Source organism: Lagopus leucura, unplaced genomic scaffold (genome assembly GCF_019238085.1).
Source record: "Lagopus leucura isolate 7727_CA_CO unplaced genomic scaffold, USGS_WTPT01 Super-Scaffold_100056, whole genome shotgun sequence".
Taxonomy (NCBI): Eukaryota; Metazoa; Chordata; class Aves; order Galliformes; family Phasianidae; genus Lagopus; species Lagopus leucura.
The window spans coordinates 975,805-1,000,807 of NW_024962302.1; the positions used below are offsets into that span (position 1 = coordinate 975,805).

The 25,003-nt window shown below is 44.0% G+C and overlaps 1 protein-coding gene across 11 annotated transcripts in view; it reads right to left on the minus strand.

Moving 5' to 3' along the window:
• NSD3 (nuclear receptor binding SET domain protein 3) overlaps positions 1–24,181 on the minus strand; it is a 29,244-nt gene extending 5,063 nt beyond the window's left edge. For 5 of the 11 annotated variants that reach the window (XM_042886316.1, XM_042886311.1, XM_042886318.1 and 2 more), the window contains exons 1-15: positions 24,086–24,181; positions 16,989–17,713; positions 16,385–16,453; positions 15,893–16,052; positions 15,291–15,445; positions 14,127–14,630; positions 13,189–13,321; positions 9,628–9,728; positions 7,180–7,225; positions 6,483–6,613; positions 5,864–5,992; positions 5,359–5,485; positions 4,777–4,974; positions 4,039–4,209; positions 1,845–1,994 (exon numbers count right to left, since the gene is read on the minus strand). In XM_042886316.1, coding sequence (XP_042742250.1) covers positions 1,845–1,994; positions 4,039–4,209; positions 4,777–4,974; positions 5,359–5,485; positions 5,864–5,992; positions 6,483–6,613; positions 7,180–7,225; positions 9,628–9,728; positions 13,189–13,321; positions 14,127–14,630; positions 15,291–15,445; positions 15,893–16,052; positions 16,385–16,453; positions 16,989–17,669 — 2,755 coding nt within the window. In that variant the 5' untranslated portion in view covers positions 17,670–17,713; positions 24,086–24,181. The other 6 variants (XR_006181519.1, XM_042886313.1, XM_042886312.1 and 3 more) reach the window with 6 other exon arrangements.
• Between the last annotated feature and the right edge of the window lie 822 nt (positions 24,182–25,003).

The window sequence follows — 25,003 nt, forward strand, 5'->3', positions numbered from 1 at the left end:
GACTGAATCCCTTGGCAATCAGTTAGTGTGCAGTACAAAAACCCACTCCCACAGCCTATAGGTCGATCAATGCTTTTCTGTAGTAATGGCATCATAGAAAGAGCTCTCATTACCAATCTGTTTGTATCAGAAAAAGGAAAAATAAAGTGTTTTGAGGAACGTGAACTCAATTACATAATGCAGTGGCACCACAGATGATGTCCTGATCCCAAAGGTTCCTTCTGTGTGCAAAGGAGCTCTCAGTGCAGCGTGGCTGACCTGCACAAGTTTCCATTTCTTTGGACAAATGTTTAGGCAGATGCATTACACATGGAGAGCCACAGCACATCTCCAAGCCATCCTCAGCAACCAGAGCAGCTCACACAATGGGTCTCAGTAAAACACACTTATTGTAGTATTTTATATAAATATATATACAGACGTATTACACATGTGTATATATATGCATTTAAGGAGCAGGAAGAAAATCAAATGTTTGTGCCCCAGGGACCAAAAATCTGGGAGATACTTAAGATCTTTTGAAGGAATTTTCTGTCACAGTATGGAAAAAGAAGCACCAGAAGACGTACCAGAAAATCTTGTCCACCTATAGACTTTCCAAATTGTCATTACATTGATTGATTGTTGAATGTTGCAATAAGCATTCCTTAAACAAATGAATCACACGACCAATACTGTATTTCCTCTGCTACAGCCAGCAAATTCCAACCATGTGGGTCTTCCAGACTTTCCCCAAAGTCAAACTTCAACTTCTCAAGTAATTTTTGCAAATATGATCTCAGAGGAAATACAGCCCCAGTGTAAATCACCACAGCATCATCCAACACGGTAAAATGCCAGGAGATGCAAACAAATCAAGCAAAATCAAACAAATCTTTCAATGCTAAGCAAGAAAAAAAATTGCTCTCAGGATGCATTAGTAAGGTATTGCTCAAGCTAAGCAGAGGGCTCAAAATAATTTTTGTTTTCAGGACTTACAGAAACTACTGAAAGCCATCAGTCTAGCAACACTGATAATAACCTAACTTTAGAATGGTTAATTGGGCACCATTTCTGTGGGGAATAAAATATAACATCTGAGTATTTCATAGAGACAACGTGCATCTCCCCATACGGTGTCCTGAGACACTCCAGCACTGCACCCACGCCAGCATGAAATGAGCTCTCTCTCCTGGCAATAAACCCTGCTGTTTTCTCCACAGGACAAAACCCCTCTGCTGGAGGTGCAGCCCCTCCTGCCACTCCTGCCCAGCACAGCAGCAGTGCCAGGAGCAGCAGCAGGAGAGGAACAGCCCGAGGACTGCAACACACACACACACAGCACGACCTCACCACCTTCCCTCTGCATCTCCTCTGGAATGGCAACAGCACCCAGCAATGTTCCACCTGAAAAATCCTCCATTCCCTGGGGCTTGGCTTAGCCTACCTACAAGATCTGACAGAGATTTCCCCTCTTCTTCTGTACATAAAACCAATTTAAGAAGCTGTTGTTCTGTACACCATCGAGGTAAGCACTGAACTGCAATGGTACCAAGCTCTGTTTGCCTCTTCTTCCTACAGCTGTGTGAACAGCTTCCTGACAGTGGAGTAATCTAGGCCAGATACAAAATGATTTAGCCTCTTCCAAAGAGAATTTAGTGACAGCAATTATTTTAAGCCCTTTAATAATAATAATAAAAAAAATTGCCAACGACATGAACACGCTCACAATAATCAATGAGTGAAATTTACTGAAAAGCAGTAAGTGATGCTTGACAAGCAGACATATCTTGTTTGATTTAAAGATAGAGAAATAATAGAAAAAGCAAAAGTAAATTAAAAGAGAAAGAAACTATTTTGGTTACCTTTCTCACATTTCTTTTTGGAAGCTGACGAAGGAGGAGGAATCATAGGTAATTTCATCAACTCAGCACGATTTGATTCATTCAGTAGGTAGTGGGATTTATAGGCATATGAACTGAACAGGGGGTCTGAATGATCCTGCACTACCAGCCCTATACGAAACAAACAGAAAGAGATGAGTTGCAATGAAACTACCCATGATTCCGTAAAGGAGAAAATAAAATAAAGCAAATGAAACACCTATAATGCATACACGAGTGAATGAAAAAAAGATAAAATGATAGATAAAGATAAAAGAAAAGTCTGGCAAAGTTTCTTCACTAAGAAGGAGGTCACAGGTCAGAGAGACTAAATTCAGTTGTAACTGGAAAAACCTACAGCGGATAAGCTTCTCCTAACTGGAACTTCAATAGTGCTTTTACACTTGTGCATCTACAGGAAAGCACAAGAGAAGTGTCAACCCAGTGTCATCCTGTGCAAACCACCCTCCCAAATGAGCAAAAGCAAGCTCATGTGAAGAGCTGGGTGATGGCAGCCATTGCTTCTAAGGCAATACCAGCAGCTGGGGCTACAGGCTGGAAGAACACAAATCCTCCACGCGGCCCCACAGGTGCAGAATTCACCATCCCACATCCTAGAAAGCCAAGATCTTACCTATGGAAGCATTCTGCCTTTATAATTGCTTTAGAATTTAAAAAGTAACAGGAGGGCTCAGTGATTCTGCAAGCAGCAGAGGAGAAAGAATGGATGGAAATTCTGCCCTACACCCATTGCGTTTAGGTAAGAATTGCACTAACAGCCTCCCCACAGCTGCCAAATCAGACCTTTTGGAGTAGCACCCTGTTCTGCTAAATGCCTTTGTTTCAAATGACGCCTGCATGCTTTTTTTCCTGTCTTTCTCCACCAAGAAGAGTCTCCCCACACTGCTTCAAGTCAGGCAGCGCAGGTCAGAAAGCCAGAGGTACAGGTGAGAAGCATTCAACCAATAATTCTGGGAAGTGTCACAGCTGAGATCCAAAGAAGCATGGAGGATGAGGCACCAAGATAGCCACCAACTCACTGCCCTGAGAGAGGGGCACAGAGCCGAGTGCTGAAAAGAAGTGCTGGAATTGTGGGACCTAAAAAACTGGTGAGAGCAGAATGGTGTCTGCCTGCCTGCAAAGCACGTCCTCAGAAGAGCTCCTGAAGCAAGGATGATCTACACACATGCAGTTACATGAACTATGAAGTGCTTCAATGAAGGATATTTCAGGAAGGTGAATAAGAAGACTTAAATGTTTTCCTTAAGTACCTCATGATGAATAAGTTTTAATGATGCTTTTTCCCACCTCACTCCTGTTTTGCATCTAAACACAGAGTATCTCCTTCTAACATCAGCTAAAACTAATTAAGTAACTCTTCTCACACAGATGCCTAAAGTATTTCTAGCTTGTTCAGCTCCCCATTTCCTTCTGAGCAGTTCTTCTCTCACAGATGCTGTCCTTACCTTGTGTCCCTATGCTGACCACATATGACTGACAGAACTCAATCCAACCCATGCAGTGAGTTTGCTCTTGTAGCCTCACACAGTCTTTCACCAGAGAAAACAATGCTTTTGCATTACTTGAGTAACTGGTGTGCTGTAACTTATCAGCTTGCTGTTTGGAACGACTCAAGTGACTGGAGAACCAGAAAAGTAAAAAAAAAAAAATGGAAAGAAAAAAAAGGAAAAAAAAAAAATGGACACATGGAAAATCCTAGCATGGAACTTGTTTACATGGTATTGGAAATGCTTTCTTTTCAAAGTTCTCAAACATGATGGTAGTTTGAATTTAAAATGATTCTTTTTCTAGCTCATGAGTAAATCCTCACTCCCAGCCTTAAACACTTGTTTCTATTTGTGAGTGGTGAAAGAATCCCCCTTCTGCTTAACAGACAGTGAATAATAAGTGCTCATTCTCAGCTTGCAATGACTAGAACTGGGGGCTCAGCATCTATTCTTTTCTACTGGCAACAGAAGCATGCCTTCTGAGTGAGGGACCAAAATAGCATGTAGAAGCTTAACATGAACTGCTGACTACACCAAAAATCACAGAAAGCATTAAAACCCCTCACAGCCCTAAGAGATGTTTCTTTCACATCACTTTTATCATTAAACTGCACAAGTGACAACAGAAGAACTATAAAACAGAGGGAGGAAAAAACAGTTGTGCTCACCTCTTGCACAAACGAAACAAAAGCCTACATTTACAGCTGATGAGGAGTGATTCCTTTTGGAATGGTTACTACAGATGAGAATGTGGGATGACACAAATAAGCTTCCTGCAGCAATACAGCCATCTCCTGAGTGATAGGCAATGGGACATCTGAAACATCTCACCATGCGACCTGTTTAATATAAATGCAAAAACAAAATGCACCATGTCACCCTGGAGTCAAGATTTGGTACAAGGCAGCACAGACAGAGGCAGGACTGACTTTTATTCCACGCGCTGTGCTAGATTACAGACATTTACATCTTGGAAAAAGTTTCACAAAAGTTAGCTTTCACTTCAGAACCCTGTTTTGGGAAAAAAAAAAAACACATGGTTTAAACATTCTAGAGTTCGCTTTTTTGCTTAATTATTTTAGTTCATTTCTAAAAGGATTCTTTCTTCCCCTGAATTGTTCTAGCAGTCACTCCCAACTGTCTTTAGGAAAAAGCAAACTCCTCAGCCTCGTGCACTAACCCTCAGCTTACACTAAACTCAGCAACAGAAGCCAACGTCAGCATTGCAGATTCAGGCGTGCTCACACCAGTGGTCTCAGGCTGCTAGCTGCTTTCCCACCCACAACAGATTCAAAGACCTCGTTAAGAACGAAGCCCTTCTTCCTCGCTGCGTTACTGGCAGTCAGACTCATCGTGGTGATGCATCTGACGTTTCTCCTGCCGTTCAGAGCCAGCTCTGCTCTCACCTTTGCTTGCTTTATGGATGTCCTTCTCCACGGAGCAGGCAGAGCAGCAATGCTGAGGGCACCGAAATCCTCTTGACTCAAACAGAGCTGTGGCAAACTTGCGCACGCAGGCCTCGTGGTAGAATTTACCGCAGGTGCTGACAGAGCAGCGCTTCACATCTTTGCCAGGGAGCTTGCAAGAAAAGCACGTGTGTTCTCCTTGTAAAAGAAGGAATAAAGAAGCCCAAATGTAACTGTCAGTACTTCAGGATACAGATGCTGTTAAGAAAAAAAACATCTGAATGAACAGAACTTCGCTGCTCTGATCAGCACAGATGTTTGTTTGGTGCTACAATTCACAGGCACTACTGAACTGCTATTAACCTGAACTGCTTTATGCTGAGAGGACTCTCAACAGTTTGTCACCCTTTCTCTTCCCAGTTACTTGCCAAGTGAAAATCTGGCATCAGAGGTTAAGAAAAGTAACAGAACAGACCAAACGGAAAGATTTTAAGGTTCTGTAAGTAAACCTTATTTGTTCTGATCATACTGTGGCAGAGCAGGAAATCCTTGCCCATTTCTCAGCCCTGGGAACACACTCACCATTTTTACACTCCGTGCAGAAGAACTTCTCCTCCGGCATCGCCTTCAGGCCCAGACACTCCATGTGAAAGGTGCTGCAGCACTCGCCCTCACAGGACACCAGTGACTCACCAGAGCTCTCACAGATCTTAAACAGAGTTACAATAAGTCAGGAGAACTGCCTTACATCCCACAGCAGACTTGATGAAATCTATGGGCTGAAAACAATCCAAGAATTTACAGCAGCTTTCTCCTGTAACAGTGTGATTCTCTCCAAAATAGAAGTAGTTCTATGCAGGATCCACCTGGAGTCCTAGTTCTCTCATACTTAAATAGAAAGACAAGCTTCTCCTTAATATTCCTAATCCACAAGCTCTCCTAGGAACTATTTTCAGATCACAGAGTCCTAAAAGCCTTAATATTCTAAGATAACAAATCATACTGGTTTGCTTTTAAGTCTATCACCTCAAACTAACAGGAACAGCCAAAACATCTTTACAGTTCTTTTTACAGTGCCATCGTTTACCTGACAAACAGTGTCTTTTTTATTTGTTCCAGTTCCTCTCCTGGATAAGCTGGAGTCCACTGACTGCACATCAGAAGCATCAGCATCAACAGCAGCTGATGGGCTGTCGGAACGCTTTCCAAAACTACCCTACAAAGAGGGAAAGTCCAAGGCACTCAAACAAGACACTTTAAAAAGACAAATCACACTGTGCAAAACAATATTTACATCACCACTGATTACAAGATTATTCAGCACATCAAGAGGTTCAAACATCTTTGAAAAGTTGTTGGACTCCACTGCAATGACTCAAGAAATGCTGCCTTTTTGACATATCTTTTACCTGGACAAGCAAAAAAAAATTGTCTATTTCACTCTTGCCAGAAACCTCTTTGTTTCATACTGGTGTCCCAAAACCCCCAGGGAATCCAACAACTTTTCAAAGAGCAAAATGAGTCAGTGACCAATTTGTTCTGTTGGATGATGTAATGTGCAGGGTTAGAAATAAAAGGTAGTTTTAAAAAGCTTGCACTTCACTTCTCAGACAATAAAAGGCAACACTTGAAGGAAATACAGTACTCATGTTTAGCAACAGGCAACTGAAGAGAGACTGAATCTGTGAGAAACAATATGCCTTTACCTGTAAATCATTGAGTCCTCTTGAATCAGAGTCAGAAGCATCTCTGTAAGCTGAGCTCGTCAGTTCTACATCAGTTGAGGCTCGACTCCTCTTCTTTAAAGGTTTACAAGAATCTGAAATCTCGCTGGCACCTTAACACAACATGCTAAAATTAGTCTTACTGTATGCTCCTTCATTTTCTTTCTTCCTTAAAATCAGTAAAGGAAAATGAAAATGAGACAACCTGAAAATGGACTCTATTTGCTACTTTTTAAGTCTCAGCTTGCAGCTTTGATACTGGTTTAATCCTCTGCAAAGACCTAATTAACTTTTTAACTGTTAACCTAATTAACTGGAGATCACTTTAGGAAGTCCTGTGACAATCTTCTGAATACGATGACATAGCAGAGGAAGCTATTAAGTTGTGTGTAACAGAAGATAAGCCCTAATGAGATTATCTCTTCATCATTCATCTTTAAAATAGGGCTAAGTAAAAGCATCATCTCATAATCATACTAAATGCTTACAGCACATGAACAACATAACTACCCTTCCAACTAGCAATGCAAAGCCAAACAAACCAATCGACCAAACCAAGCCACATTCATCACTAGAAAGCTTCAAGACCTCTGCAGCTCACACAGGATGAAAAGCACTGCCAAAGGGTGATGAAGAGCCAGGAATTTTCAGTTTAAGAAAGTTTAAGCGTGTGACTCACCTTTCTGCAGGCCTGTCTTCACTGCTGCCAGTGGAACCATTTCAACCTGTTTGAATAGGAAAATCCACAGTTAAAAACAAAGGAATTTTTTCCCCTAGTATTAAAAAGAAAACATTAAAGTTTAAGCGATTAGCATCTCTGAACTCATGTGCAGTCTGCCATCCCCTCCTCAGTGCCAGCCTTCTTGTCCTGCTGGATTTAACCCTAGCTGCCTACGCTGAGTACCAGAAGACAAGGCAGCCACGTGTTCACTACCGAGGTCCTTTCCAGTCACTCCCTTTCTGCATGAAGACGACAGAAAACTTCAGCCGTGTCCAGCAGGCAGAAGCAGGGCTCAGCGTGGCAGCCAACCCTGATTGCTTTGTACAACCCCACACCTGTGTGAGCACAAGTTCACCTTCACAGGCATGACACTCAGGTTAGTGAGACACTTAAGGTATCTCCTTTTAAGGCACATCCTCCAAGCATGCACTCCAGGCTCCTGGGAACACAGACCTTCCCTGTATAGAGTGCTGCAAGGCCACGGGGATGGGGGCACGGACAAGGCACAGAGCATTGCAGAGCTCTATACAGCTGGAAACTCAATGCCAGTACACACCTAGCAGACAAGTTTACAGTCTTGCAAAAGTACTTCAGGCTCTCGATGCTCTATCAGTAGAATCTGCTCTGCCAATGTACATGTAACACGAGAATTTGGTGAGGGGATAATAATTAGAGAGGAAAGTCGTTGCCTTACGTCCTGGTTTTAAGGTTAAGGGTTACAAGTTACTTCTTTACAATGTGGTTACATATGCATGTAGAAACACATTTAGTAAATATTTAAGGATTATTCTATAATTTTTTTAAAAAATATTTTATTTTGTTGTACAATAGGTAAAAACATACAATAGAAGGATTTGTATAGGATACATTTCATAATACAAATATAAAATCTAAACAATCACTTTTATTTCTCCACTAGTCACTGTAACAGTAGCATTAACATTTTGTTTTTCCCATTAATTGTACTCGTTCCAGTTATAACTTTATACCAAGTTGTTGCAGACTAATTTGGGAATCAGTTGCAAGAAAACTTGACTTTGGGTAACAAATATTGTTGCATAATTGTAAGAAGTAATTTTTTTTTTAATATAACTTAATACATTCAAGGTTAGGCGCATTACAGTGCATCTGTGTTTAATTTTTAGTCACACACTTTTCCTGAGAAAAGCACTTTAATGTTCATAGTCTTAGTTAGCTAGGTAATAGAAACAAGCAAAGCTAACTGGGATCCATGAAATTCATATTGTTGGTTCTTAAACCTTTGTTAAATTAAGAAACACTTATCAACGTGAAATAACATCTGAAAACATGGAGGCTGCAACACCCCCAGACAAGAGGCTGAAAGGAGCATTGGGTGCCTCACACCCAACATCTCTGTTGCTTTCAGGTTTCTTTCTGCAGTTTTCCAGAGTTAGAACACTCTTCTGCTGAGCACAGATGTAAATGCTATGGCATCAAAAGAAAAACATGGAAAAAAAAGCAACTGGGTCTGGTCTGCCTTCAACCTCTGAGTGAATGAAGTGCAAAACAAAGTGTAAAGGGCAAAGAATAAATTAGAATAAAAAGAGCTAAAAACCCCAAATGTTCCCCTTCCCATATAAAATCTGTAGCCCAATCACCCCTTTTAAGAAATCCTCATTGGAGAAAACTATCCTATGAAACATTTCACATAAAATTCTCTGGTTTCAAGAGGAAAACGGAGAGTGAAAACCGACCACGTAAGGAAAAGAACCAACAACTTTGACAAACTTGTTAAAAAGTATTCAGCTTTTAAACATTAAATTACGTCCATTCACTGAACTTTCCTATTCGTTTTCACGCAGAATTTGTGTTTGTTTGTTTTAAAGCAACAACATTTGTCTGTCTCACATCCAGATTAAAGGAATGCCCTGTACATGTTAGATCTAGTTAAGGGGGGAAGAAAGTATATCCCAGAAGAACTGTTTTGCTGATGTCTGCCAACATAGAAGTCTGACTATTAAATCATTCCCAGAGTCCATTTTCAAAAGTGGTCAGATTAATCAGTCTAACTTCATCTGAAAAACAAAACCTCAATACAAACCAGCAGCTAAATCAAGAGCAAAAGGAAGGAACCTGGTGGTAATTCCATCAAAGAGAAATTACTGAAACAAAATCATTTTGCTCATAACAGAAATCTCAAAGAAAACATGGCAGGTTCGTTAGGAGTCTTGCATCATTGAGTTCCCATTTTCCATAGCCTGACTGATACTGTGAAGATGCCAGTAGCAGAGTCACAGCAATGGTATTGACAAGGGGATTTCATGAAGGATAGTCCAAAACGAAACCCGATGGGGAAAAAAATGGAGAAAAATAAAAAGGCACCAATATAAGCCACAACATTTATGAATACAATATATTTTAACTCTCTACATGGAGGAAGCCAACCTGCTCCTTTTTGATCTTCTTCTTTGGCACAACTTCGGTGGATTTCTCAGACTCTGAGCGGGTTCGAATCGATCTTCTCTGTTGCTTCTTTTCTACAGAACCTGAAGGAGGAAGAAAAGGTTTCTGTTACACCACTGTACTGCTTGTACTGCTGTGCTGCAGCAACACCTCCAGCACCAAATCAACAGCTGAATTAACGAAGCCAAGACCTTGTCCTCTTTTGAATGTTTTATTTTTAAAGTCAGTGCCAAGCTATTTGCCAACCGGTGCTGTGGCCTGCAGATAGCATCTTCTGATTCCATAGACAGAAAGAAGCATTGCAATAACAATAATTACAAAAATAACAAGCTGGCATCCAGCTCAAGCAAATGGATTTTCAGAACACACCTCTCAGTCTTTGCCCTGGTTAATTTTTAACCAAATAGTCCATATTTGGTATTTATGGCAGGCATCCACAATCAGCTTCTTCAACTAAAACAAGCCAGAAACCGAAGATGCAAAAATCAGGTTGCAAGTTTTCATTCCCACAGACAGCTGTGTGCCCTACAGGGCTGTGAGCCTTCACCCAGGACTCCACAGAACAGTAAAGCAAGAACCTCTCTACTGCATGTGCAATAGAAATGAAATCTAAATGCTCAACAGAAAGCACAGAAGCAGCGATCAGAACACATTATTGCGATGAATCAAAGCAAAAAACTGAGCTTTCTAGAACTATTACTACAGGAAAGCAACTCAGATTAAGGGCAGAGATTATGATATTTCAAAAGAAAGTATGAATTACTTTTTTTTAACAACTAAGATAAGTGAATTCAGAAGATCCCTCTATGCTACACTGTCTCCAAAAAGGTCATATTGTGAAACACCTACACAGCATCTGATACCACGTACAGTTTGGGTTTTGTTTTGACACTGGGAGCTGTTTCAACAGAGAGCTGAAGTTTGACATCTCACAGCTTTTATGAAGCATTATTCTCGGTTTTCAGTTTGGTTGTTTTACCTACAGAAGCAGCAGTGTAACTTCTGGCTGCAATGAGAGACATCCACTGATACACACACAACTATTCTGGATCTCAACACTGAAGCCAGAGGTCATCTTTTGTCACCTCTGCGTTCAGCTGAAATTCTTTGAAGCAACTAAAAGTCAGTTTGGGAAACTGTGACCAGAAAGTTGATTCAATCCATCATGCCTTTCCTCCCCGTGCTGCCTCACCATGAAAACAGAATTAAGATGCAAGTCCTGTATCAGAGAAGAAACTCTCAAGTTATTGCCTTCAGCCAATATTAAAGTCACTATCAATCAAAGTAACAGGCACTTTTTTCCTGTCCCTGATCTCCAAGGATGCAGCACATCACCTCCACAATGCTCCCATCCCATCTGCGTGTGTACTTTGATCTTTGAGAGTTTCAGGACAGGTTTCAGACCAGCACTTTACTTCACCCTGACAAGGTTGGGTCAATCCTGTTCCAGCTGTACGTGGAAACCAGAGGCATCATGAATTCTCACAGTTCTCTTATTAGCAGTTTGCAGGTCACAAAATTATTCTCCCAGCACTACAGAATTCTATATATCTATCTGCAGGTTGTTATTAAGGATTCCCAGAGTCATTCTGTCCAATATTTCACATAAAGGCATCCTGAAACTCCAGTGACCTTAAATTTGAAAGAAGGACTTTGCAGTTATGTTCCATGAGAGGGGATCAACAACTGTCTGGACTTTGGAAACAGCTCTGAAAGTGACCTATACTTCAGTGTGTACTGAAGGAAAACCCACTTTAACACTTAACACTGTAACAGGTGTTATCAGATGGAGTTTTTTACATCTCCAAAAAAACCTATGGAAGTGAAAAAAACAAGAGGCTCAGAATTCTCACCAACCCCTGCCTCTGAAGAGCCATTGTGAAGGTAAAGCTTTTAGTTCCAAGGAAAACAAAACAGAGATCACCTATCTCCAGAGATCTCCAGCTATAAGGCAACCAAACAACTGTTTCAAAAAGCTGAAGCAACCATAGCAACTAAAATTGGAAAAAAGAACCACTGCCAAGACCAGCAGAGGAAGCCCCTCTTGCACTGGGAAACCCCACTTGCACCACAACATCTGGTCTGCTCAGCCTGCACTGTGAAGCCTTACACAGCCCAGAACATAGCATCTATTAAATGAGCTTACCTAAAGGCTAAGGAAGTACAGAAACTGCAGTAAGTATGCAGAGGAAACTGTTCCCACCTATGCTGACCACTGAGGCGTTTGACCTGGAGTCTCATTTATGTCCAGAAAGGGAGAAAATACAAACAATTAAAGCAGAAGTGACACCAAGTAACTTCACAAGATTTTCCCAGCAGGTTTTGTGTTTGGGTTCCTTTTTGTGTGTTTTAACTGTAATGAGTCCATCACTATTTTTAGGGTGTTTTTCTGGTTTTGCTCATCCTGCTACGACAGCAGCTCAACGTGCTCTTCTGCAACCTAAAATTTACTTCTACACATCTAATGTAAAACCACTTGAGGCTGTACCAAGGCTATTACCACCAGCACACCAGCAAAGAAGCAATAGCTAATGGACTGTACAGAATAGATGAAAAACAGAAGACACTACAGGGACTGGAGGAACCTGAAAATCTCTTGGTTTAGGAAGATCTGAACTACATCTTTTCAGGAACTTGCATTTGCTCTCCAGAGGGATATTTGTCTCCTTTTGATGATGCTGAGAGAACACACTGCTGAATGAAATTCCTGCTGGTGGGGAGAAGATAAAACCGTTTGGACAAATTCCCATTAGCTATTCCTCAGAATCAAAACACACACAAAAAACACATTGGTTTTCTGTTCCAAATCTACGAAGCACTCAATCCGGTTTTCCTCTTGCTCTTCTCTATTACTGTGCTACAAATTAAGCTTCAACTAGCTTGTTCCAGGCTCTCCCTTTTCAGTCTCAAGTTCCATTATTTGCTCCAATGGTTTTCCTCAGAGTGCTTCAAAAATATCATCGTTTTATGATGGGGCCCCTAAAACACCTTCAGAACCAAGCATTGCATCATGCTGCTGATGGAGTGAGCTGAAGCAGTTAGGGGAAAAAAAAAACAACACTGTCCTCTACAAAGGTCATAATGAAATTCATCAACAAAATTTGGGAAAGCACCCATATTTCAAAAACCACTCCTTACTGAATTACGTCACCTCCAGATTGTCTTCTTTTGATCTCCACTGTCATATTTTACACGCAGTGCCAAAAGCCATTACAATGCTCTAACACATGCCTACTATGCTGTCCTGTCTTCTAAAACAACTTGCCATCTGCTCCCCACAAGGCATCTGGCCTTCTAATAATTGGACTTGGATACTGCAAGCTGCAAGTGCTGGAAGTTCAGAGGCTTAAGCAGCTCAAGTGCATCAGAAAGACATCCTGTGTTCCTCAAACATCTGGGCTCCTCGTGTATTACGTTTGGGAGAGCTATAACGTAAATGGAAAGACGTTCAAAATCGTTTTTATCTAACAAGAAAATGCCAGTTTTCACGTGTGAATTTAAATGCCAGACTGTTAAAATTCAAAGCCCCTGCACTTTGCCTACCTGCTGACCCAGAAGTTGTTTCAGGAGAGGATGCGTTCTGCACATTGCACGTTGCTTTTTCATTTCTCTGGCTGGATGAAGAATTAAGCTTCTCTTGTCCTTTGACGCTTATTTCTGCTTTGTTACCAACTCCCTTAGGAAAAAAAAACAAACCAACAACACGACACAAAAAGATTTTGTCAGCCTACTTCCGTGTATTATGGCTTCCAGGCACATTAATCTATCTGCAGTCAGAACAGAAACCCTTCAATGCAACACATATAAGTGATCTATACTACTGAACTGCTTCTTTGCAAAACTTTCCATCCCTCTCCATCTCCCCTTACATACAAGGAAAAAAAAAAAATCCAGCGACTTTTCTAAACATTACCTTCTCTATAATGCTTAGGATGAAATAAATACTCTCCAGGTAGAGAGGCAGAAGAAGGAGGCAGAGAAATAGTCCTAAACCTTTTCCTTACACTGACTGCGAGAAGCTGCTGTGCACCTGAAGGAAGCTAGGAGGCAGAACTCATTTTAGAAGTCTGTTATGCAAAACGTAATCATTAGTTTTTCAATACTTTATTAACACTTCTGTAATTTCATCTGTTTTCCCCAAATAACCTGATTTTTAAGGTTTTCAGAGAATTGCTCTGTTATTTCAACTAGAATTAAACAGCTTCAGTATTTTGAACATCTCATCAGCAAGTATGTGACCATCTGCAGGGAGCTTCTTGGCCAGCAGTCAATACAGTCACTGCCAGAGGCTTTGGGATGCACTGAAATTAAAAGTTGAATACAACAGAAGATTGTTGGAGCTTCCTGCCTTATGTTAGATTTAATCTCTCCAACCAAAGAAATGTGCACTGTGAAAGTATAGCGGGTGCTGGCTTAAGCTCCACAACAAGATAAACTTGGAATAACTTAGGAGAAAAGGAGTCACTACACAAAGTACATACCTTAGTGGAATAAACAAACTGATCGATGAGTTTGCCATCCCCTGCAGCATTTTGAAGAGCAAAAACCTGTTCAATTTTAACAACCGGAGACATGTTACATTTCTGAAGATCCAAGTTGTGCATGGTTATCGAGGCTGGTAAGGATTTTCTAGCTGCAGCTGTTTTCCATGCAATTTTCACAGGTGGTGGCTCCTCCTCTTCCGCACTCGACTGCCTCCGTTGGCTCTGCCTTCGCAGCTCTGCACTGGAAGGTGATCCTGTTATCACACTGCCATGCTCTGGCTGGGTGTTCAATGCTGGCTTTGGACGCCGGTTCTTCTTGGTCTCTGATTTAGAAGCAGCGGCCTTTTTGGCTTTTGACAAAACCTCCTCTGGCTCTTTGTCTATATAAATGAAGGTGTATTGTTCTATCCTTTCTTCCCGAGTCATTTTCAATGCTTTCTCAGCGTGGGCAATACCAATATCCCACTGAGCACGCTCTCTTTGCGGCCTTGGTTTGCGAATCTTAAGGAACAAAGACAAGCTGCTAATTACACTGAAGCATCCTGAGGGTCCTTACATCTCTAAGGCAACAGATATAAGTTTGCTTTCCATGTACAGGATACAGTTTGAAAGGTAGACAGCGAACCCCGTGCTCGGAATATGAGCAGACAGTGGTTGGATTGAATGACCATCAGCACTGAAAGCGTCTGCCCTGAACTATGAACTCAGGAAAGACAAGAGCAGACAGCATTCAAAGTCCACGATCCTGCTAGGAGATTAAACCTAATTTATCTACATTTTACATCCTCCATATTTTTCCATACAAATCCTTCTCCTTCCACAACAGTATTTTGATTAGCATAAATACTGACTTAAGTTCTGCGTCTACACAGAAAAGCAGCTAAAAGCAAGCACAGATTCTACCTTTATTTAATATTCTCACTAAGATGCAAAGTCATCTCCTTGCCCAGGATGACAGCTGTCACCAGGAACAAAGTTAAGCTATCAAGCTCCTCAGTGGAAAAGGAGGAGCATGGTAACATTTCAGTTATCTCCACGAGTAACACTTCTGCCAGCAAAATGCAGCCAAGCCTTCACACAATAAAGCACCGCTGTTTCAGAACTGCCCCCACGAGTTTCACTTTCACAGATACCCCTCTCCACAACCAGTGTTCATCATACCTTCTGTTTCTCAGAATGGTTGCTGGCTTGCTTAGCAGCCTCTGCCAATAACTGCTCGTATTGTTTGTGTCCTTTGTACTCCCGAACTCGCTTCTCGTGCACCCACGCCCGTTCTGGCTGGTTGCTAAAAAACTGAACATGGTATTCACGGGCACCTGAAATTGAAAAGTCCTAGTAAGCAGTTTTATGAATGCCTCTTTTGGTTTAGTTTACACTTTCCTCCTCCACACCACTCAATTGCTGCAGTTGGAAATACCAAGGTTAGTTTAGAAAGTTCAGAAATAAGACAGGCCCGGATTCAGAGTAGTTCAGGATGGGAAGATGAACGCACCCTGCCCACACTGGATGTTCTCAGACTTACCAGATGTCTTCTCATAAACACACTGACTTCAGGAAAGTGCTCACACCTAGTTTGCATAGGCTCATTTTGTGGAGGTAATTTTAAAAGCCCTACTTTTATCATTACAGTAATAGTCCTGTTTAGCACACGCACCAGCAGACTCCATCCCACAGAGGAAATTGAAAAGATGGGATTTTTTTTTTTAAGTGCAGAAACAACCAGAGACACCTGATGTGTTCTGGCAGTGACCTTCCTCCCTTACCTCTTGTATTGATTTTGGTATGCACATCAAGCTGTGGATCACATGAAACCATGCAAGGCCACCATGGGTATGTTCCCACTTTGGACCAAACCAGATCGCCAACCTGAAACTTGACATCATGGCTGACTTGTGTTGGAAGAGAAGGCAAGAACTGCTGCACCTAGAGAGAACAAGACAAGCTTAACAGCTCGGATTTACACACAACAGTCACTGATCAAACAAGACACACAACAGTGGGGAAAAAAACCACACCAATGATCCTAAAACCACAACAAAAATCAAAAATAAATGTCTCCTCCGTAAGTTGATTAAGAATGCTGCTTTTAGGAGAAAATAAGACAATAAATATGGCAAAAGAGAAACTCTGACACAAAAGTAAGAAGCATTTCAAGGAAATGGTGGCTCATTTATCTGACAAACTAAAGAACCCATGACATAATTGGTAGAAAAGCAGCGACAAAGCAGAAAGTGTTAATGACTATATGTACTAACCGGGGCTTCCTCCAACACTGCATCTTCTCTTGGCCTTTCAGACAGCATGCTAAGCCTCTCGTTTGGTCTCTAGGAAATGGGAAACAATGAAAAGGAAAAAAGGAAAACAAACACAAACAGCATAAGGGGAAAGTAAAACCAAAACAAGCACATTAATGAAAACAAACTGAAAAAAAAACATAGCAAGGAGAAAAGCAACCACAAGCCCAAAAAACAAGTGTGGTGATTCCTTATTCCAACTTCAAAGTAGCATTGCAATCCAAAAAATACCCTCCCAACCCCTGCAAAGAACAAGGTTCTGCTGTAACAAGCAATAGAGAAACGTTCAGATAGTAAACCCAATTCCACCTTAATTCATGTGCAGCCTCAGAGAAGCAGGGAAGGACTGCTGAAGGATGCCCACAGAAATGTGACAAGTCCCACTGCATGCTGGTTATTTGCAGAGACTGCATTACCAACACCATGTTAAAAACACACCACGAAAATCATCCAACTTATGTCTAATCCCATACACACCCAGAAGAGAGGAAAAAACACTGCTGAAGAAGCATACTCCACCAACAATACCAGGCATACAGATGGCTGAAGCTATTATCACACTTACATTTTGTTCCTCTGGTTCTAATTTTGGGATTTTGTGCGACTTGCGCTCTTCCGATCGGGAAGAGTCGTGCTTGCTACTTTTTTTCCTTTTCTCTTTCCTCCCTTCATGTTTTGCCTTAGCATACTCACTCGCTTGTACTTCATTTAAAAGGTCCCCACAAAGAGAGGACTCAAACAATTCCCTGCCGTTCTGGATAGTTTTGGTTATTTTTAGTTTGATTTCTGGTGAGCCAGTCTTCTTTGGAATCACCGTCTGTGAAACTGAAGGTGGGGCTGGGGGTGGCTGTGGAGGGGAAGGCTTTTCCAGAACTTCATGCGGCCTCGCGTTCGAGTTTTCCATGTGGTAATACTCCGGGGGACTAAAGTTTCTAGCTGTACCAAAACCATTGGCAGAACCATTGGGATATTGACTGTACGTCTGGAATTTGGCTTGAGGTTCGTACATATTGATGGTGGCCGGGTAGCCATTAGCAATGGGGGGCAGATCCTCCGCCGTGGGTGTTGGGTACTGAAAGCCTTGCTGTAGGGCAGCTTCGTACGGCGTCTGTCCACCATCTTCAGCAATGTCACTGCTGGCATCAAAGGCATCCTCCTGGCGGATGTTGGCTGAGTCAATGAGCTGAGGTGGTTGCTGAATTGTGTTTCCCATGATCCCTTGCATGAAAGAGAAAGAGAAATCCATTGTTCTGCTCCAGCATCCTTAGCTTTCCCTTTTTCTCATAGGGCCTGGAGTCAGGGGGAAAAGGAGTTCAGTCAGTGTAAAAAATAAATGATCACTGAGCAAATTAAAACGTTGAGAGAAAGCAAATGTAATGACCATCTCCATCCTCTCCATTCATGCATTTAAAGAAGGCTGGTATTACAGAATGTGAAAAAAAAATTAAACTATTCACTCACTGCTGCAGAGCGCCTTTTTATTCCACACATCCACTTCCTTTCCCCCCTCCCAGTACGTTTCAGGAATCAAGAGAAGCACCTACAAACGCTTAGAAGATTATGAGGCCAAAGTCAGTGCTAAAATTCAGACCATCCCTTCAGCATCCCTAGAGTGGCACCAGGAAGCATCGCTCTGATGTGCTTCCATCCACAAGTATCCCCCAAACAACAGAGAAACAACTTCCTCCCCCTCCATGCTGCCAGTGTGGGGCCACAAGCAGCCTGTCAGGCAGCTGGGGACCAGAGCCATGGATTCTCCCTATGCTGGGGCAGCTGGAAGAACCACTTCAGATGATGTGACAGCCTCAGGACGGCCCTCCCCACCCCTTCTCTCAACAGAAAGGCAGAGAAGAGCTTGCTTGGGGACGGTTGTTTTCCTAACATCAAACATGTGGGTTCTAACACTATAAAGGTTTGATTCTGAAAGCTCAGCTACTGGCTCAAAGTGCTTTAATAATCTCACAGTCACAGTACAGTGACTCAACCTACAGCTCAGAAATACAAATTTGCAAGGTCAGTTTAGCCCTTCCAAAGTAAATACAGCTCTGTGTTCTTTATCCTACCCCTGTGCAGGCACAAAGGAGGGTTACTGTGTCCTTCTGGTCAGGGTTTGAAATGACACTAACACAACCCACCTCTCATCATTACAATTTGCACATACTCCCCCACCCCCCACATTAAATTCTTACCTTCCCAATGCATCTCAATACCCTGAAGTTGCAACAGCAAAAGGACTTGATCAGAATTTTGTCACATGCTTTGTCAGCTTTGTCCTTGAATGATACATTTGTGTTCATCCTTGCTGCCCAGTGCCACCAACCACAGGCACACCTGCCCCCATAGTTAAATGATTTAGGGAAACAACCCAACAGCACAACGCTACACAGCAAAATTTGCTCACTGCAGCAACTTTTCAATCTCCTGGCAGTAAAACCATCTTTTCCCCCAGCTGCTCTCTGCATATCAGCCACAAAAGCCAAGCAGAAGTGCTGCTGCTGATGGGAGGGACACACATGGTGAGCAGCACTGCCTACCAAGGTCAGCCAGCCTCAAACCACCACCACCCATTCTAGGAAGAGGAAGTGGAACTGTTTGTACTATCTACAAATTAATTGCTCCTTTACATCTGCCAAACCGAAAAGCAAACAACAGATTTCTCCCACTAGGAAGAAATTTCACCCTAGGCTTTTTTTCGTGACTAAAAATCAGAATCAATTGCTTTCTTTTTAAATACCTCAAAAAACCCATCTTACAAACCATCATCAGGCACATCCACTGCTGGATGAACAGAGACAAAGCACAAATGGTTTAAGAAAGTTTAGAATCAATTCTCAAGTTTTGTTTTCATTTTAAAGAACAACCAATTCACTGTCTGCCATCCAAACACTCCAGAAGTACAATCACCCATGGAGTTTAGAACTAAGAACCAGAATATCAAACAGGACACCATTCAGAATGCTGTGCTACACTAAAAACACACCGTGGTTTATGTCAGCATAATTATGCTTTATGTTTTGCTGCTCCTCAGTCAGACTATGAATGGAAACTTGAGATGTTTTGGGTTCTGGTGGATGATACATAGTATAAAATAGGAGTAACACTCTGCATCTCTTCCTTGAGAAAGAATCCCACTGCCTTCAGAGGGCATTTTCCCTGGTGCAAGCGCTTTGTCCTTGCAATGTCTGATGCCAAGGAATGCTGCTCGTCCCAGCACACAGCACAGCTCCACCAAGCAGCAAACATGCCATGGAGTAAAGAGGGAAAAACAAAGAAGGACCTCCCTGCACCACTAATCCACACCTGGCCAACATTGTCAGAACCAGAAAACCTCACCAGCCTTCTTGTCCTTAAATCAGCATCACTGCCCTACCCCTCATCTATTAAAGACAACTGTTCCCATGACACTGGCAGCTCCTTTTCTTGTAAGACCTTCCACGCTTTAAATGCTGGGCTATAAACCAAACCATGCTGTGCAGCATTTCAGCCACGACCACACCAGAGCTGGGCAGTGATGCAATACCTGATCAACACAGCCAGCAGGAGCCCTTACCCACACACAGCCAAGGAATGCTGCTGCCAGGACAGCTTGCTTTGCTCAGAAGGGCTGACATAAGGTACAGTTTGCATCCAGAAGCAGAAGCTCCCTGCTAACATTTTGTTAAAGCCATCTCACCCAAGTGATGGGAATCAGACCCAGATGCAATGCTGACAGAATCCAAAACCTGCACGGCAGTGCCTGTCCTTATCTCCTGCACACAGAGCCCTGCAGGTCAAAGTCTGCCCATGGTGCAGGGAGGAGCTCCCTGTATCATCCTTCACAGGACATTTAGGGCTGGAACAGGCCCCAGAGCTGTCACCAGCCTCCATAGGCACAAACTGGAGGGGGTGTGTGCAGGGGAGGCTATCAGTGCACTTTATCTTGTTACATAAAAAAACTTGTGGCTTAGCAAACTTCAAAACACCACTTAAATTGGATTTAGGAGGAGTCAGTAAATATACACATATCAACTTCTTTTTCTTTAAGCACTGCTTTTCCGGAGCTCACCTGCATAAAAACAGACCGTGATTCCAGTCTATGTTTCTCAATAGGGACAACTTCTACACCTGCTTCGTTCTGTGCAGGCTGCAGAAGCAAAGCTGCTCCTCTCAAGCCTTAAAGCTCAAACAGTTCTTCTCCTCCTGCAGAGCTTACAACACCAAGAGCTTCCTCCTCCCCAGTCCCTTCTGTCACCACAACACACCCAGCTTTTCCCACCCTCTTCACATCTCTCTATCAGCCTGCTCAGTTCCGAGCTGCCTACTGACTGCCAGAGCAAACCTGCAGCCACTGATAACAACACAAGGAAACCTGAACGTGTCAGAATCAGAATTTAAACCTCAGAAAGGATTACTGAGCAGAAGTCACTCAAATGTTGCAATGTAAAGAACGTACCACTGTCCACAGAATAGCACCAACAGGCTGGGTATGGCTCTCCTGAGCACTTCCCAACACAAGAGAAGCCAATTTGCACTTCTGTGCATTAAGCTCCCAGCAAAGCATTTCAGGCAGTGTACATTTTTCTCAACTATTACATTATCAGATGCCCCACGAAAGCATTTAGCTTCTAAATACAACCTGCAATAGATATCGCTCTGATACAACGCAGGAACTGGGCCAAAAGATAAGGATACAACATAATTATTTCAAGCAATTCAAGCATGAAGTGGATACTTCTTAGTAGTATTGGAAAAGAATTTGGAAACAAAGATACCTTCAACGCTGCAACTTAATTTACTGTTGAGAGAGCAAGAGTTTGCTCCCCAGAACCACGCAGCCAGCACCCCCCACGTGTCCTTTCCCATCAAGAAGGAAAACAGGACCTGTCACTGATAAGGGAACTGCAGACTGTTCACCAATGCAGACTGCACACAGGCACTGCTGGTGTAAGTGCTTTCATGTTGCCTGCAGGAGAGTCAGAATGCAAAGAATCTGAGGAAAAAAGTACACAAAATAAAGGTTTCACTGCAAGGTGAAGCGAGTCAGCCCAGCACAGCTCCTGCAATACACTTCCTTACACCAACACCGTGTGTTTTGCTGCCCATCCACTGAGAGCTGCTCAGAAAGCTCTGCTGCACACATTCCAGCAGCAGCCCTGCAGTCACGGGCTGACACTGGGAGTCCCTCTGAGCTCAGTGTTCCACCAACAAGCACAGCAAGCTAAAGCTGTTTTTGTGATGAGCATTTTGCGTTTGCTCAGAAAACAAGGTACTACAAAGTCCTCAGATGCTGCCATCTCACGTGACCAAACCGATCTGAATGCTGCTCAACACATTTATTTATTACTCAAGGAAGTTTTTCATCCTTCTAAAAAGAGTTCTGCAGGTTTGTATGGAACACAGCAACTCGTGGACTTATCTACAAAACACACAGATGTGCATCTACCCACTGTGTTATTGCTCAATCAGAAAGAGCATGAAAACAAGTGAGAAAAGATACTGTCAGTATGCAGCACACAAAGGAAACTCCCAAGCACCAGAAAGTCCCACTGCTACCTATCAGCAACCAAAGCAGCCCCAAGGACCACCTCCAAAGGAAGGGGTTTCACCAACCACAGTGAGCCACAAGTTGGACACGGGGACGTTTCCCTGTGCCACCAAACCAAGGAGAGCAAACCAAGCACCTGCTAATGAGCCCTGCTTGGAGCAGAAGAGGCCTGCTGACCCAAGGCTGGCTGTCACCACAGCAATAAGTTGGGGCTGCACGTACTGATAAGAAAAACAGCATGGCATGCAAATACTTTCAACAGTTTCCATAAATCCTTTTTGAATTAAGGTTACCGCTCTCTGCTGACAAGCACCGTGTGGGTAACCCTGCCTACAACTGGTTCAGGAGTTGCTGAATATGAGGCATTAAAGACTGGGCACCACACAGAGATGTGGAGTGTCTGCTCTGAGAACAGAAGCTGTGCTGCTGGCTCACCAACAACCACAAGCAGCACTTTGAGTCAGTCCTACGTGACACTGCCTCGTCAGCCTGAGCTGGGCTTTCTGTCACAGCCTTGAAAGCAGAAGTTCCAGGCTGTCTGCACAACCAAGCCTGCAACAATCCAGCTCCTCTCTGCACAGATATAATCAGAGAGATTCTCAGATCTGCTCGTGTCCTACAGCCCCTTAATTACCTGAGTCACCAGACGCATTCACTCTCATTTTCTGCACTGTTCCATTCCAGTGCGTGCCTGCATCTGCGCTGTGCTGGCACTGCTCCTCTCAAAGCTCCACGCAGCAGCCACCCCAGCACATGCTCACTGCTATGTTTACAAACACAGCTGCTGGGCTGAAACAGACCAGGTCGTTGGGTTTGAGCGATGAAAGATGAATTCTGTCACATTTCCACACCTCCTTTCAAAATACTCTCCTGCAGTGTTCAAATGATACGAATTATAGGCAGAAGTAAAATGACTATTCACATTTCTGCATCCTGTGACCGTAGTTTGCTTCGTCCCACTTTGTTCTGAACACCCCAAAAACCACAGGCGTAAACTTTTACTTCCATCCATTAGGACAAGGCCCAGCTTTCAGCTGCATGCACATTCATTAGCAAAGAGAACTGCAGCCTGGGGATTCCTCCTGCCTTCAGTGGGCCTGTGCCAGCAGAGACTAGATGGTGAATCAGAGGCCTCTTGACAAACTTGCCTCAGTGTTTTAAAGCGTGTGGTAAGGCTGATCACTTCCCTGCGTACCTTTCTAAGGGCTCTAAGTGCCAGAAGAAACAGTCATCTCTGTCATATGGTTTTGATAAAGCAGCTCTTAACAAGCTTCCCATGAGGAAATGGAAAGAAGCAACTCAGAGGGCAGCAGTAAAAATCCTATGTAGTGAAACAAAAAAGCAGTAAGCTGAGTTTAGTGCAGTCATTTGGTTTTGGGAGCCTCGGGGTTGAAATGAGAACATGGAGGAAACTCTTTTGTTCTTTGAGGAGGCTCAAAAGCTGTTGTTCACATAAAACCAAAGTCAGACCCTTGTCAACTCCAAATATTGTAAGAACAGTGACGTGTCACACAACAAAGCCAACACAATAGCTGTAATGCATCTCATGTGTACCACTTCAAAGCTGCAGAACTGAGAAACACACAACAGTTGTACTGAACCAAAAGATGCACTCCTTGATCAGCACCCTGTTCCTGAGCTCACACAGCACACACCTGCTTGCTGGAGCGACCTCCTTTCAAGTAGCTCTTTAAAAACACCAACATATCAAACCACTACAACATTCTCCATGCATCCCTACCAGCCACAGGAAGACGGCAACGAGCACCAGGACAAACTACAACCTTTTCCTACAGCTGCGATCGCACGCTGCCTCTGGTTCAGCACACACAGAACGAAGTTATCGCTGAAAATATACCTAAGAGCTTCAGGCCGCCCGGACAGCTCCCGGGAAGCACGGCCGGACCGGAGAGCAGCGCAGGGCCCGGATCTCCGGTTAAGGCCCGACCGCAGCCTCGAACCCGGGGCCACTCGGGGGCGGCAGCGCGCGGTGCAGCCGGGCCCCGCGTCCGCCGCCCACCGCCTCCCGTCCCCTCCCGCCCCGGGGCCGCGCCGCAGCGCCGGCAGCAGCAAACATGGCGGCCGCGGACCCTTTAAAAACCCGGACGAACGGCTCGGGCCGCCCCCGCCTCCCTCACCTTCAATCTGTTCCATTCTAACTGCCCCCGCCGCGTCCTCCGAGCCCAGCGGAGACAAAGGCCGGCGGCGGGGGCGGCGGAGGCCCGCCCGCCTCCTCCCGCACGGCAGGCCCGACGGAGCCCCGGCCTCGATTTCCGCGCCCCCGCCGCTGGCGCCGGGCTCCGCCCCGGGAGGCCGCCCGCCCCCCCCACCGCCCGCTCCCGGCCGGCGCGGCGGCCAAGGGGAGGCGCTCGGCGGGGCGCGGGCGACCGCTGGCGGCGGGGGAAGGCGGCGCTCCGTGCCGCTGGGCCCGCGTCCCGGCCCCGCTCCGCGCCCTCCGCCTCCTCCCCCCCCCACCGGCCGGCACCTCCGCGCATGCGCGCGTCGCCACCGCCCCTCTGCTCCCCATTGGCCACCCGGGCGGCACCCGCCGCAAAGCATCACGGGGGTTGTAGTCCTGCCGCTGCGCTCCATGCGAGCAGCAGCCCGATCGATTCAACAGCAGCTGCCCTCTGCCCGTGTGCGAACCCTGCAGCCCAACAGCAGCCGCTCTCTGTGAGGGCACAATCGCCACCAGCCCGGCTGGAAGCACAGCAGCCCATCGTGTCACTCATCTGTGCTGTGGTTACGAAACCAGCACAGCAGCTGAGATGCATTTAATTACTACTACTGGATGGTAATGAGGCCTGGGAAACAAACACCAGTTCTGCTGGGGAGATTCCAGCGTGCCTTCACGATTCTGGGTTGATCTGGCATGTGGGTTGGATGGAGAAAGAAAAACCTTCAACAGCTCCTAATCCTAATTTGGCTGAAAAATTAAACACTGAAATGCTCACAATTAATTCCCTCCCTCCACAGCCCCCCAATTTTTTTCCCCTCACGGAAGAAATCACAACCCAACTATGCACAATAAATCTTTCCTGCAGCACAAAAAAAAA